Genomic DNA, 16,893 nt, shown 5'->3' on the forward strand with positions numbered 1-16,893 from the left:
TGAAATGAATCACCCACTTAAATTTCTTCTTTTTTTTTATTTAGACTTGATACTCTTTTCATATAGAGCTGTAACTTATTTGTACAATGTTCATGGCTATTTCCACAGAAATATAGAATCCTGGACTGTTTGGGCTTTTTTTTTTAATTTTTTTAAAAAATTTTTTAATTCCACCACAGTCTGAAAGAAAGAGCTGCCCCAACAGTAGTATGGTGTATGCCGGTGAGCATTTGAATGTGAGGTTTGTTCAGCTTAAAAATAAAATGTTTATTTTCTACTCCAGCAAATTACCAAGTCCTGAAAGTGAAGGTAATTTTTTTTTCCCATGTGTTACTACAATATAAATAAGGCTTTAGTCTAACCAATGACCTCTTTGATGCCTACCAAATTCAAAAGTCACTTTTGTATTGAAATATTTTAATGTTTACCAATTTTACTGTTTAGCATAAGAATTATGATCTTCACTTTGGAATCTGGACTTAAGAAATCTGATTTAATTCCTGCATGCCTTCAAATTCATACTGATAATCATAAAAGAGGATCCTGCTAATAGCATGGTAGGGAGTAAATTCAGTACATACCTCATAGCCAGGGCTGACAGGAGACTGACAGGTAGTTGGAAAGAAGAAAAAAACAGAACAAAGTAATAAGGGGGAGAAAAAGACAGAAAATAATGTTATTTTAGAAGCAAGCATGAATGTGGGATCATATTATACTCTCATTCTTTTTTATAGAATAAACGCTTAAAATGGCATTTGAGCTGAGACTTAAAAATCTGGGTTGCATTGTATCCTCTTAGTTCTACTTTGTTTTTGGTATTTCTGTTGATGAGTTTTACACTACTAAGTTTAAAATCAAAAGAAGATTTTATTCTTTGGAGGTAGATTTTTAAAGCTGTACTCAAATATAGTCCCCATTCAATTTTCAGCTCAAATGAAATGTTTTATCGGTAATGAAAACATTTATACCCAAACTGAAACTGTTTCTGTGGTTCCCTATGCAAGGATAATTAAAGTATAGGTATATTTTGCATTATTCCACACTATCCTGCCTCAAAGATTTTTAGATTACAAAATTTCAAAAGACAGGACATAACTTATTCACTTTATACATGCCATTTTTCCAGAAGGCAGGTTTACATGCTGTGTCTCCTATCAGGTGCCCACAGCATGAACAAAAAAAAAAAGAAACAACTCAGTTTGATAATTACATCTTCTATCAAAGATCTCCAGAAATTACTCTTTCTCAACTGCTCTGACTCTACATGGTAATTAGGGGTAAAAATACATTTATTTTAGTCCTATTTGAAGAACTGATAGCTATAACAGAGATTATATTTTGTTAGCAGTGATTCAACACATCAATATTATTAATGAATGGTACACTTTTATGAACAAAGTTGATGTTTTTCAGTATATTCACACACACTGTAGAAAAATTAAAGACATTCCAAAGTGCGTGGCTTGTTTGGCATCACCATATGAACTGCCATAAAACTTATCTCATAAGCACTGTAGAAGAAATGAGTCCAAAGGACAAATCTGGAACATGAGAACTGACAAAGCTTATGCCACTTAAAAAAAGCAGGGTGGGAGGATGGGAATGGAAATACATTTAAAGGAAAAAAAACTAAACAGAAAAAAAGACATACAGAAGCCATGTGTTAGAGCATTTCCAAAACGCTGGTAAATGACACCAGAATTTCATGAAATAAAAGTGAGATAAGAAAACTACTGGATTTCTCCAGGCCCATCCCTTTACCTACTGCAAATATATTTTCTTTGGGCGTGCACGTGTGTGAGCATGTGTGATGTTCTGAATCATCAACACAGGGACTCCAATGTTTACAAGGTCTCAGAGAAGTATAACCTGCAGTATGGACAATACTTACTGCATCTCTTCACTGGCAATTTTAATGCTGTCAAATATTTTGAAATATATAGCTTTGCAAAACAGGTGTTTTGTGTAAGAATGTGTCAGCAAACAAAACAATCATACAATTTAAAATGTTTCCAAATTGAAAAATTTTTGCTACATTTTAACTGTACAGTGAAGTGAATATTTATAGATGGTATACCAGGATGCTCACTCACACAGTACTTTTAAGAATTTTTTTTTTAAAAATGAGATAAGAATTAGGGCCAGTCTTCCTCAAAATTTTCTGTCTTGGCCTAAATAATTTCTGAAACAACCTGCTGAGAATTATGATTAATCTGTAAACATTTGTTGCTGTAGTTTAGAGAACTTAAGCACCTTACTCATTTATGCAGCTTTTCAATTAAAAATACAGATTCATAATGTTAACCTTAATTTCCAAGTAGCTTTAGACTAATGATAATCAGTAGCATAAGTGCATAATTATGGTTCATAGATGGTACTGCATCTAACACCATGTCTACATAATTTGCAATAGTGTCCTTTTAGTATGTCAAGTTTAATAAGTTTAATATTCTAATTGAGAGGAAAACATGATAATTGTTGTGTGTACTTATAAATTCTTTCCTCTCTTTTAAACCTTAAGGTTTTCAAAACCTTCACTTAGCAGTGGATTCATTTATGTACTGTGTAAAATCTTAACTATTCAAGTATATTATGACCATGAGTGCTAAAAAGAACAAACATGCTAAAAATAAAAAATAGGTCATTTACTCCAATCAGCATTTTGCTTTCCTTTCAGAAAACTAATATATAAATGAATATACAAGTATACCATATATTAATGTACTTTTGTATATACTGTACACCTACATATACCTCTACATATCTAAATACAGACATATAAATACATTCACCACAAAGAGCCATTTAAGGATCTAATGGAGATTTCTCCCACTTTCTTCTGAACACCCAGAAATATGCCAAACACACAGGCTCCAACTAACTAAGGACAGACCTGACTGTGACAGACACCCAGTTTAGTGCTGTGGTGTCTGGGTCACAGTGCTCGAATGAGGCAAACCTTTCCTATTCAATAAGCCAAGGGAAATAATGGTCCGATACAGAAGAAATTCAACATCTAGTTCCAGAAGAGATTCTTCAAGATCCAGCTACTTATTTAGCATGGGTGGCAGCTTTAGGCCTTTAAAAATAACCTAATTCTTGACAATGAGGAGACTCCTGGGAGTATCAGAAGTGACACATACCTTAAACCCACATACTTTAAGCTGGTGACCTCCCTTTTACGTCAAGATGCCTTCCCTTAATTTATAATTTACATACCACCCTCCTCTGTAGTCTGTAACAGGCAAAACCAGATTCTATAGCACTAAATATCATTGTTTCTCAGCTCCTCCCATGGCCTCTACAGCTAGGGAATCCCATACCAGAAGGGCTTCATCCGTCACACTGGGCGAGGGCTCTGCAGAAACTGTCCGAATGGTGCTGACTCCTGTCAGGGATACATTTGACAGGCGTCTTTTCCGTACACCACTGCAGTTGTTAGGAATTTTAAATGCACATCTCTTATGGTAGTTCAGACCACATCCTGAAAAGAGAAATTTTAAACCATCCCATTATGGTTTACTAGTCAAAAAAGCAAGTAATTTTGGATTTTTCAAAAACAACACAAATTCAAAAACATTAGCCTTAAATTTGATGAAACTTTTCCCTCTACCCTGCTTTTTTATTCTAGCAAATTGTTAGAGAGACAATGTTATCAGCTCCAAATAGATACATCTACAACCAGTGGTTTTTCTCTGATTTTTCAAAATTTATGGTCTCAAAGTGCAGGAAATTTCCATGACCAGCACTTGGAAGGTAAGGAAGTCTCACTGCAAATGGTATATTCTATTGGATTTAGTCTACCAGAAGTCAAACAGGTGTGGCAAAGTGAGAAAATTAGCTATTACAACTTCATATGGATTGACAGTAATTTCAGTTAAATAATCTGACTTAGTGCAAGACACAGGCTCATTAAAAATTGTAAGGAAAGAGTAAGACATGCAGCCTTTTCTTAAAACTACATATCAACCAAAGTTTTTTACACTCAAGGTTACAGAGCCATATCTAAGATGCCTCAGAGCAGTCAAAAAGATAAGTTCTTTAATCAGTTAATTCCTTTGACAGGTCTTACTGTCTCCAACTAATTTAAAAGCAGCATTAGACACAACACACAGAAGTAGAATGGAAAAGTCTCTTCTTTAGACTGAAAAATTACATCTCACCGCAGCTTACCTTCACATTTGAGTCCCTGACGCACCAGCCCCCAGAGCATCTCTCCACAATGGTCACAGAAGGCTGGAGCCCGATATGAATGAACAAACAGAGCATGGGGCCGGATTTGGAAGTCTTCAAATGTAGCAGAAGCTATAGCAGTAAGATCGTATACAAAATTAACATAAATAAAAAGTAACATAACTACTGTTCTTCACTTATTAGGTACTTCACCACAGAACAATGCAAAACTCCTTTTGGCCATTATGATGCTGAACCTTGGATTTGGAATTGTTCACTGCATAATATTTTGAAGACAAAAAGAGTGATGATATGCCTTCATACTACAATGACCACTGGAAAAAGCTTAAAGCTGCATTTACAAACCTGCAGCAATAGTATGAACAGTGCACCAAAACCACAAAAAGCCTGATAAAATCAGTAACTCAGTTAACTTCAATTAGTTTAATAATTTAGATAATGGATTAAAAATGTATTATCTTGAAATAGCTTTAAAAAACTGGGGATTGTGAGAAGTATATATTCTTTCCCCTGTAGAAGCAAACCTGAAATCAAAATCTCCCATGAGTAGTTTTGCCCTAGGAAGTGATTTATAAATTAGGTCCTCCTTTCAAACTTCTTCCTATCATCTAGTCAGTCAACTTTCTTTAAATTACATGTCTAGGAAACTTTTCATATAGCCATTAATGTTCAAAGCTTTAACCTTCAGAATATTCCTGTTATTCACTGAAAAAAAACCCCAAAACCAAAGCCCTGCTGATGAAGAGAAAGATATGGGGTTTTTTTCCAAATTAAATTGAGGCTTTTCTTGGTAAAAACCTTCTGTAATGAGACTACCCTTTTGCTTTGACAATGTATTGATGGGGTGAAGACAATATTGTATGTAAAATTGTGCTGTATGTAAAATTGTGCTGTAAAAAAAGGGAGGCCTCTAAATATGGCTATAAGCACATTCTAAAAAACTTAATTACTCCGCAGAAAAGTTTGCAATTTGCACTGTTACTCTCAGATTACCTTATCATCATCGATTTAAGCTTTCCTAGTATCACCAAAACACAGGCATTGAAACTGCAGCAGTTTTGACAAGACTATTTCATCAGGTCTATTAATGACTTGGCTGTTAATGGCCAGTACTCCTTGTTCTGGGCTCAGTAGCAGACCTATCATTCAGCACAGCTGGAAAGTAAAACATTACAAGTCAGAGAGGCAAGGTCTTGCATTCAGAAAGAGGCAAATGATTTACTTCACCATTTTGTGTTCCAAGTCCAAGAGCACTCTGAACTATAAGCAGAGGCGAGATCCTGCTATTATCAGTAACAGAGCTTCACATAATGGCCACTGTCATCTTGCATCCCTGCCTCTCATGGCAGAAGAAACCATCAATAACAAGACTAGCAATATCTTGCAGCTAGAAAAAGCAGGCATTCTCCTGCTACCTTCTCCCATTTGGAATGCATTTAAGAGTAATGTATTCTGTTGAGTTCCTGCAGGCATTTGTAACTTGAGTCCTTACTTACAAGAAGTGCTGGCATCCATCACTTAAAAAAATAATATAACTCACAACTATACACTACTAAACTTCAGGCACTGGTTTAGACAATAACAATTATTGACTGAGTATACAGCTCAGCTGGACTAAGAGAAAGGAAACAATTTTATTTTTTTCAATGTTCCAATCCTGGCAATCAAATACAGTTTGAGTTTCCAGAGTCTCATTTAAGTTAGCAGAGTTCTGGCAGTTCATACAGACCAAAGACTCCATATCTGATCTCCATCCTTTAATGGGAATTAAAAACTAAAATAACTACTTCCTAAATTATATACATGTGTACATTTATAATCATTCTGTTTCTTTATTTGTTCTGCTTTGAAGTAGGGTAACTTTAATATGGAAAATTTGAATCCTTTCTGGATATGAATGTGAGTATTTTACCACTCTATATTTTACATACAGGGAAAATCCTTCTAATACAATAAATTTCATTTTGTTTTCTTTACCTATTATTGCTTTATCCCAATGCTTTAGGTAAAAACAGTTCTAATTAGGAATGCTAAATTGACATTCAGGTAGGAGGTGGGGACAGAGGAGAGAGGTACATTTTCAGAACTGAATTCGGAACTCTAGAGCAGAAGCCTGCTACTTTCTAAATGCAACTGGTACAGGCTACCTGCATTTTTTTTATAATACCCAGATTTATAAAAAGCTGCATGTCCTCAATCCTCCAGTGACAGAGATACAAGAAACTGAATCACCTGCTACAAGGCTGATAACATGGTGTGCTGCTGCACCTGGACCATTAAATTTGGAAACATGAGCTTGGGTGCCCAGAAAGCCACGGAAAAGGAAAAGAAAGGTCCCAAAAAGAAACAGTAATGACAGAAAGAAGGGGAAGATGCTGGAAATAGGGGAAGATCCCAGAGATCAGAGAGAGATGGAAGCCAGAGAACCTCCACCATAGTTTTGATTAATGATGCCCAAGGTTGGTAGCTGCAAGTGGTGGCACAGCATGAACAAACAAGACTTTGTGCCTTCCCTGGCCAGCAGCTGCCTCCTTACTAAGAGGGCAGTGGGAAGCTGGCAAATGTAAGGCTGAGAAGGAAGCAAATGAGCCAGCATGGGAGGCATCCAAGTAAGGCTCTCATCTCCTTCCTTCTTAAGTCCCAGTATCCAGATTCCCTATGGGCTGCTGTTTACATTGTCTCATCAGTGACGTGAGATTTAACTAATAAACTGAAGGGGACAATAAACAATTTGCATTATAAAATAAACAACAAATGCATAAAGCATTTGTCCAGTGCTAGCTCAGAATTTAAAGGAATGAAAATAAAAGATTAACATTTATGAGTCAATGTGATTCATCTGTACACTCTGAATTTTTAAAGTTCAATTTTTTATGTACTTCTATTTGTTTGTGAATGATTTCACAGTTTCAAATCTACAAACTATATAGCTCACTAGGTCTAAGTTCATTTGAAATCCCATCACACAATTCTTTCATTATGGATTTACCCATTTCTCATCCAAGTGGAAAAAACAGCAATACCTTACTTCACAGCTTCAGGCCCTGTTAATCACAAAACACTGCAAAGGTATCAATTTAGCATAGTAAACAAAATTAAATACTCTTCAGGTTTACTGGAGCTATTGATGCAGTGTTAAAAATTGATTCTGACTTCTGGCATTAAGGAGCAATCCCAAATGAAAAAAAAAAAAAAAGGCTCTTGCTCCTTTTCCATGCTCTGACTAATCTATTATCTTAAAGTAAATGCTGTGAGTCTTTTACATTTTTATTTCCTCTGACTTTTTTTTAATGATCTTCACAGTTATTTTCCAAGGATTCTGAAAAAAAGCTCAAAAAGAAGAGGTGCTCAAAAAGAATTAATAGCACTTGTAAAACATATTTAATTCCCACAAGTTTCTTTCATAAAAGGTTAAGATTTTTTTTGTTATATGGTGAATAAATGCTACTGGCTAAAAGTATAATGGAATTTAAAGTACAATCTTATGTTGAACTCAGTAAGGAATGAAAGAACCACCTCTGCATACATTAAATTATTTTTAACTATACTGTTACTTATCTGAAGAGGTTTAGATATCTTTTAGAATTACCCCAAGAATTTATAAACATATACTATTACAGAACAAATACAAGTGGGTTGTTTTGGGTTTTTTTTTTGCATAGTTCTATTGGATGCCCTGATGGGATGCACTTAGCAGTACTGAGGGAACTGGCTCATGTCCTTGTGAGGCCAATCTCAACAATCTTTGAATGATCATGGTGATTGGGAGAAATGCCTGAATCCTGGAGGAAAGCAAATGTCATTTCCACCTTCAAGAAGGGTGAGAAAGAAGACCAAAGGGAACTAAATGCCAGACAGCCTCACCTGAAGCCTCTGAAAGGTGATGAAACAACAAATCCTAGTATGACCACTTCTGAAATATGCTTTAGTGTCTATCTGATTAATAATGCTTTCTTAAGGTCTCAGATCTTTAATGAGACCATCAGAGATATGGAACAGAAGCATGACTGTATATAAGCCTCCACTTTTCTCAGCCCCACTTGAATTTTTCTAGGATAACACTAGAAAAGGTAAAAGGGAAATTAAAAATGATAAAGAAATGCACAAGATGACATAACCTGGAAGAAATAAATTAATTATTATTCTGAATTTTGGTTGATTTTTTAAAATTGTTTACAAAACTTCAATAATGACTCATCCTAGAAACACCTCCAGCGCCTAGCCAGGTAGATTAGAAGGTCAAAATTACATAAGTAAAATGTTTAGTTCCTCACTAAAGACAACAGAAGTGTTCTACTCACAACATGTTTACCCAGTATTTCACCCATGCACATAAATAACCAGAAATTAACACTAGGAAATGGTGATACTAATATTCCCTATCGGACATTCTGTGTTCAGTTGCTTTAAACAGCTGTGACAGATGAGGAAAACCTCTAGAGGCATGGAAGAGACTTACATATAAAGGGAGATTAAAAGACTGGAAGACTGGAATTGTTTTGTTTGAAGAGGAAATGAGTAAGAGTTTACTGGACTCAAGAAGCAGAAGAAGCAAAAAAAAACCAAAAAAAACCCCAAACAAAAACAAACAACCCCAAAACAAAACAAAAAAACAACAAACCAGGAAACAAACATAACTGCTGCAGAATAACCTTCTGCACTACCAAACTACAGTGATAGGAGACTTCATGTCCTAAGAGGCAGGAAAGTTCTCCAACCTTCTTTTTGGCAACAAGTCACATCTTAGCTATGTTAACAGAAACATTCTTGGGGCCTCTTTAAAAGTCAGAGCGAGCCAGATTTCAGCTGGAATGACAATATCTCCAGGCTGAGTCACAACTACCATCGAAATATAAAAACCAGCAGACTGCAATCTGTGGCAGTTCCTGACTTCCTACTTGTTGGTTGCCATTTCAAATTGTTATATTCCCCAAGGGAAGGAGGATTGGTTGTTTGTACTCAGGCCACTTTTAGCTACAAACCTCAAGCACTTCCTAGAAGATGTGTATCTCAGCACAAAGGGCTGCAACCACAATTTTTTGGAAACTACTATGAGACTGTGTATTTCTATTTGCTCTTTCAAAATCAAAGCCAGCAGTCAGCCAATGGAAATAAATTCAATGAGTTCAATAGTGATATTGAAAGATATATTTTTTACATAAGCCATATTTGATTTGAAGCCTAGTGAAGTACTGAGTTATTGAGACAACAACTTCATAAAAACTAAAAAAAGCAGAGAGATCCTCCAAACACTAGATTTTTTTCCTGACATACATCTGAGCAGTCTAGAATACACTGTTGACCATGTATATAAGTTGTCTGATGCTATTCCAAGAGGGCAAGTTATTCCAAGTGGGTTACCCATTATTTTTCAATGTGCTGAATCATTTATAGCTACTCTCTCTTCAGTACCACTACTGTCATTTAACAAACACACTGATACAAATGTTTCATCGAGCACATACTGGTCAAACAAACTATTGAACAAAGCAATCAAACAAAACCCTTTATGATAAATCAAAGAGTTTTCTGCTTAGCTGAAGCAAAGCTTGCTCCCCATTAAATTAGTAGCTGGCAAGAATTACCTACTGGGGAGGTAATTATTTGATGAAAGGGGATGGCGACTAGTGAGAAAAAGAAAATTCTTTGAATAGTGGCAGTTTTATAATTAAAATCTCTGTTAGTAGCAAAAACAACTGGCAGACTACGAAGAACTGTGAAAAGGAGAAAAAAAACTAATTGAAGGTTTCTTACCCAAATAGTTAAAAAAATTTCAAAAAGAGATGAATTTTTTTTCCTTATATACAACTTCAACTGAACATATAGCAGTGGTCTCCAAAGCGAGGTGCACACAAAAGACAACCCATTAGGGTACAGAAGGAAAATCTTATCATTTCAGCTACATATATAAACTTTAAATAAATAAACACACACATATTGAAGGTATAAGCTTGAAGATTTTTAGTGATGAGGTGCACAAAAAGAAATCTGGACTTTGCCACTGTATCTTTAAGAAAAGTTCAAATGCTATTAAAGACATATCCAGTGAAATAATTTATAGTTATATGCAAGTTTCACATACCATAGATGTGACGAAAGACTAAACAGTAAATAAATTTTTAAAACAATAAACAGGGTCCTTTTATGAAAATATGGTTTTTATTATCATGCACTTTTTTCCACCAATGCCTTTTTAATTATAAGCCTTCCATTTGATTCTGAATGCTAATCAGATTATAGCATTGCATTGTAAGTCTAAATGAGCACACAAATATCCATTAAAACATTGGACAACTTTTGCAGACTCCAGATTTCATTCATCACCTCAAGTCTTTTGAGAAAGGATCAGCTGACATGGGGGCTGCTGAAGTATTAATCATGAATAACATACTGAGCTACTGTTACTAAGTGGATTGTGCTAAACTCAGTCAAAATCATAGTATCTAAAATCTTTTTTAAAAGGGTAAATGTGATATATATCATATTAACAAAACTGAGAAAAAATTAATAAGAAAGGTAAAAAAATTACCTCATTGAACTAAGAATACTTTAAGGAGAATAAAGGGTTTTTTTAAACTCCAGAGGCTTTGAAATAAAGATAATATACAAATAAAATCAAGATTTAATTTGGTCCACTTTGGAAGTTGACAGGCATTTTTTTAACCCATTAAGTGCAATTAATGTAGCTAATCGGCTTCAATTCCACCTTTCTTGAAAAGCCAGCTGGTACAACTTATTGAGGTGAGGCCTGTTAAAGTAGTGTGACATGAATTATGTCTCTTTTCAGTGAAATCACGTGATAGGAATACAAAAGCGTAAGAATTACTGGATCAGACAAAAATCCAGTAAGCCTGGAATCCTATTTTGAAAGAGGAGTTCTCAAAGCAACATCAGCATTCTCTGAAGCAGAAAAGGTGACAAAGGTAGATGACACAAGGGCAGTGACATTACAAGCCATTTTCTGTTCCATTGCTACACCTGACACTTTACTAGTAATGCTTTCCAGATCATTCATTAATGTATTTAACAGCACAGACTTAAGTGCCTTGCTGGTAACCTACATCCACTGTGAAAATACCATGCACTTCTACCCTTTGCTTCCTAAGTCATAAACAGTTATTTATCCATTTGAGCATTCACCCTGTTCTCTCATGAAAACATCATTTCTTTATGAGCATTTGGACTGAAAGTGTTTGCATTAAATCTGGAAAACCAAGTTAAATATCTCAAATGAACCAACAATTTCATTAAGGACCACACAAACCAAAAATGTATTCTCTCAAAAGATCAGACAGTTGGAGATGTATGAGGTTGGATGTTTGATCTATTAGGTAGCAGTGGAACAGTCACTTCTCATATACAGGCACTGCCCAGAAACTAACAATTAACACAGTTATATATGGAAAAAAAGACAATGATGCAAACATAAACAAAAAAAAGGAAAGAATCTTTCAGTTCTGACAACTTCAAACAGTCATCTATCTGAAATTCATGACCCAAGAACAGTATTAGATTTATGAACAGAGAGGGATACAAAATCAATCAACTTTAACCTAATCACGAATGAGCCTTACCGCTACAGAAATAAGAAAAATGACATATAGAGAAAATTGAAAGGACACAAAGGAAGAATAATTGCTAAAGATTTCATCTTAGACAGAATAAAGATATTTGTATTTCTCAAGACACCAAAAAACTGCATGCTAAGATAGCCATGAAGGCACCAAGAGAAGGATGCTCTTCAATCACAACAAAGCAAAATCACAAATTGTGACCAACTATATAAGTACTATAACATTATGTTCAGAGATACAATACCACAGGGTCTCATCTCAAGTTGAACTAACACTACTATCAACACTATGTGTTGATAAATGGCATTTACTGTAATTGTACAGCTATCCACAGCTTTTATTCAGCCCAGTATATTTTATCATAGACAGTATATACTGAACTGAATCAAAATAAAAGGTCCACATCTAACAACCAGGTGATCTACCAACTATGTGGTATTACAACAGAAACAGCTCCTTAACAAAAGCACTGGATCAATTCCTGCCCTCATCAGCTCAGCAAGGGAACGCAAAATAGCTGCTATTTGACTTTCTTGCTTCAGGAATCCTGCCAAGTTGAGCACAACTGGTCACAGCAAGCAGATGAAGTACATTCCACTAATTCACACAAGATGCTAACGTTTCCCTGTCTGCTTCTCAGCAGCAGACAAAAACCTCTTACATCTCAATGGAACTTTGCCCAGTAAAAACAAGATAGAATTTTTATAAACAAACCCATCTTAAAACTGTAAATATACAATTTTTTCCCTTTATATCATGAATAGACTTGGCAAATTTACACAGCAGTTTTTAATAAACTTCATGAACAAGGTACAGAAGAGGATATACTATGCTGACAGAAAACAAGTCTAAAGACATCTTAAGTAATTGTTTCCTTGAAGCCCTGAAAATCAGAACTCAAAAAGAGAATACAGATGTACAGAAGCACAGCAATTCTCATCTGTCAGCTTCTTCTATAGAGTCTGTGCCTCCATTTAAAAAAAAAAACCAAATACAGTTATTCTGAAAAAAGTCACAGATACACAGATGGAGGGTGGCAATTGCATCTACAAACAGCTTTAAATAATATCTTCAACACATCATTCATTTAATAAAGGGGCTAACTCATCTACTTTCCAGATCTCATGTAACAACTTAAATTAAAAACTTGTAAACTATTTACCTTCTCTGCAAAGAAAGGGTACATAGGGCAGCACCTATCATTAATATCAATTCATTGGCATCAACAAATTGCAGTTGAAATAAGTTATTTTTATAATCTAGTCAAAACAACACTGAAGATCTCCAAAAACCTAGGAGATAACTTAAAGAAGTGAGTTCATCACAGCAAAAATAATCCGTTCTGTTCAAATTTATTGTGAATTTTACATTATGCTATTTTGGTAATTAATGTTTGCATCCTTTATTTCATGAGTGGAACATGGAAGTTAACTTCTCAGAGGTCCAGCTGAAGATTTCAGCAAATACTACTTGATCACATCAAGACTGAAGGACATTTTTCAGCTTAAACTTACTTTACATAAATATGTTTCCTTCTCTTGAGCAAACAGGAAAACTACATTTGAGAGAGAGAGAGAGAGATCTAAAAAGATGTAACTTCTGGTTTCTATTCCTTTAAGTGTTTTTTAATGACTGACAACTCATTTCCAGCTATCTTTTGACTGTAACTTAAACTGCCACTTCTGTACCTTGCTTCCTGATTCTGGGCTGCCTACTAATTTTTGATGGTATTCTAATAAAAGGAATCCTTCCTACAAATACACTTTAACAAAATCCTTTCTCCAAAGATTCAGACCCTTTTCAGTCTGAAATGCATAGAACTAAGTATATACTGGATTCAATGAACACATTAGCGGAGATTTCCACAGAAGTAGTGAAGATTTTTCTTCCTTTGGGCATCTGAAGAAAAGATGAACTTTCCAATATTTTAAGAAAAAATAATATAGAAAATCCACAGCTAAGAAAACGGAAACATGGTGAGTTATATGTTACAGGCAGAAGGGTATTAGTGATACTGTTCAATGAATGCCCAGGAGGGCAGCCTAATAAACTAAATGTATTCAACATTTCTGGTTCTATTTCTGAAGTGTTCCCACATTCCTATACCAACACTATCAGAATCCCATAAATAAAAAACAATAAAAATAAAAAACATAAATAAAAAAGTGTTCAAAGTGATATTTTTAAAAATACATAAAATAAAAGGAAAAAATAATAGAAGTAAAACTATTTATTTATTTATTAGGGCTACTACATTCATAATAAAATTTCCATTTTCCTCTTTTAGTGTGCAGCTAACCAAATCTCATACATTCAACATACACTTTTGCTTGTACCCTTATAATAATGTTTGACCTTTCAGTTCCAAAATGCCAGAATCTATATTGGCACTGAACCACAATTCATCTGGCTGACTGCAGCAGCCTGTGCTTATCTCCTCTGGAGGAGTCAGCAGACAGACACACAACATTTGTTCAGCACATTACATGATTCTTGCAGTCCATTAAAATACCACATTGTATTGCACCAATGAAAAATGCAAATAATAATTTTCATTTGGAATAAAAAAGCACAGCAGGTGCTGCAATGTGAGCTGAGTAAATTTCTTGTGTTTCACCAGAAATTTTTTGCTCTAACACAAACTGTTTCAGTTACATTGCATGACATCTACAGGTACAATTTTCTTCACTAAAACAGACTAAGGTGCTTCAGCTACAGTGAGCAACACCTCTAAGTTTCTATAGATAAATTTCAGCTCTTTCAAGAACTTGTAATATAAGCTCTAAACCAGCAAACAATCATGTTTACTAATCCTTAAACTGCCAAGAACATATGCAGTAGGAAAAAAATCATGGGTGGTCCAGCTTTATTAATAAAGTTTTAATTAAACTACAATGAAAAAAAGAAAATGCATACTAATGAATGTACAATCCTGAATACAAGGACTGACAGTTCAGCTTTCTGTACTCTGAACAGTATTGACCTGAGCAATAAAAAATGAATGCAGTGGATCAGTACAGCTTTTGACATCAGATACCAGTGCCTCAGGGGATGCTGACCCAAAGCAAAAGGAGTTTTAAGCAGCAAAGCCAGAGCAGCAACAATGTGTTCTACTGCCTCTTTTGGACGTGACACTCAAAAACAATTACCAAAATATACCTTGAATCGACAGAACTTTAGAACGTATATTCTGTTTAGTTCCCTATAATGAAGGCCAGAAATAAAACACTTCGATCAGTTCAGCATATGCAGCTGAACACGTATTGTATTTCATTTGTCCTTCCACCACTCAAGCACTCAATATCAAACACTGTAGTGCTGAAGGCCAATCTCTTCTGTTTCCAGAAGGTTTTTTTAATCCCTTCAAAATAAATTTTCAATGCATATTATTAAACATCCTGAAAAAGACTTCTTATGGCCCTGTATTTAGATAGATTTTGTCCTTTAATTAAAAAGGAGATAAACCATCTACAGCTACTTTGATTTGCACTATGGTCAAAATCCATAATAATTTTAAAGCATTTTAACTGAATATTTTTCAATAAAAAACTGCCTGCATTAGTTTGAATAATTCCTTAAACATTACAGATTGTTTGTACATTTCTTTCTCATTTTCAGTGTTGCAGAACTGGGATTACTTCCCCCGCTTTACATGACACAGGAATTGTCTGCAAAAATGAATTGCTGCATTTAGTTTAAGCTCATTTGAGGGAGGACACTAATGCTTTTAAGTGTTTATTGAGGAAATGTGTTTAATTTGTAATAGTGCCATCAATCAGGCCATGACATATTAGAAGTTTCATTTGCTGTCCTTTGCTCCTAAAGATTTAAACAGTTAGTTGCCTGATGTTGGCAAACTAGAAGTGTGATGTGATCTACACTTCATATAAACAATATATCAAATAAAGCACTAAAGCCCTTGTTAACTTTTTTCACTGCATCACAATTACTGATGTGGAGTGATTATGTTCTGTGGAAAATATTAAGTTGAAATTACTGGTATCTTTTTGAAAGTGAAAAGCTTATTTCCTGATATGGAAAAGGTGAATGATGACTTACAGGAATGACATGCATTATTCCTTATTTCACTCTTTCCTATTCTAAACAAAGAATATGGAATAGGTCCTACATAAGAAATCTATGTTTAAAAGCTCAGTTGGCTTAGATTATATGACCTGACTTCCACTCTTTTCAGCATCCATTAGGACTTGGCCTTTCTCTTCACTATCCTACACCCTTCTACAGTTGCAATTTTTACTTTCATATGGCATACATGTCTCTGTATTTAAGCATCCTTCCAGATGCTCTAACTGCATGTTCCAACTGCAAAAATTCAGCCTTTCAACCATCTTCCAAGTTTTACTTGCCAAATAGCAGCTTTACATCTTTAAGATTCCAGCATTCACTCTACTGCACACCCATGCAAACTCTGCACCATTCCAAGTCACAAAGCTCATATCTTACATCTAAGCTTTTGACAAGTCCTATTGACACCTAATGACATCCTCAGACTTCTGTATTTGAGTCACATTATTGTGCTCTCCTCTTCCTCTCATAATTCCAAAAAATAGATCATGTAAAGAGTTGGAGCAGTCTTGGCAAGCAAAACTATGCAGAGCTTTGAAAAAGCAATTACTCTATTTCCAGTGGACACTTTCATAGCACTCTAGCAAAAAGCTTATTAATGCTAATATTAACTAGTTAACTAGCTTATTAACACTATTAACTAGTTAACCTGTTGCTTAACTAGTACTATGGATGAAAGGAGTTGCTACAAAATACACAGGGCAACAGCAAAAAAAAGTAAAAGGCATAATATGCCTAATATACGTCTGAGAAAGGAATCAAGAAAAAGGAAATTTTGGTTGTATGGACTCTCACCTATGCTGGCTTAAAATCCAATTGGGAGAAAACTACTTTGGATACTTTAATTTGCAAAAGACTGACAGTAATTTTCATTTAGTTACCTGATAAGACAACTTCAACTAGGTCTCCTTCTTGGATATCTGCAGCTGATTTCACCAACTGGAGAATGTTTTCAGAGGTAGGGTCATGGCGGAAGAGCAAGATTTTGTCGTACATTCCATAAAAACCACATTCGGGAAACTGCAAACACAAACCCATG

The 16,893-nt window shown here is 34.9% G+C and overlaps 1 protein-coding gene across 2 annotated transcripts in view; it reads right to left on the minus strand.

Moving 5' to 3' along the window:
* The window catches only part of PRKD1 (protein kinase D1), a 112,968-nt gene that overhangs the window by 38,225 nt on the left and 57,850 nt on the right, over positions 1-16,893 (minus strand). The window contains exons 2-5 of one of the 2 annotated variants that reach the window (XM_054635109.2): positions 16,736-16,874; positions 4,174-4,305; positions 3,324-3,484; positions 582-605 (exon numbers count right to left, since the gene is read on the minus strand). In XM_054635109.2, coding sequence (XP_054491084.2) covers positions 582-605; positions 3,324-3,484; positions 4,174-4,305; positions 16,736-16,874 — 456 coding nt within the window. The remainder of the gene's footprint in view (positions 1-581; positions 606-3,323; positions 3,485-4,173; positions 4,306-16,735; positions 16,875-16,893) is intronic. The other variant, XM_054635110.2, reaches the window with a different exon arrangement.

This window comes from Agelaius phoeniceus, chromosome 6 (assembly GCF_051311805.1).
Source record: "Agelaius phoeniceus isolate bAgePho1 chromosome 6, bAgePho1.hap1, whole genome shotgun sequence".
NCBI lineage: Eukaryota > Metazoa > Chordata > Aves > Passeriformes > Icteridae > Agelaius > Agelaius phoeniceus.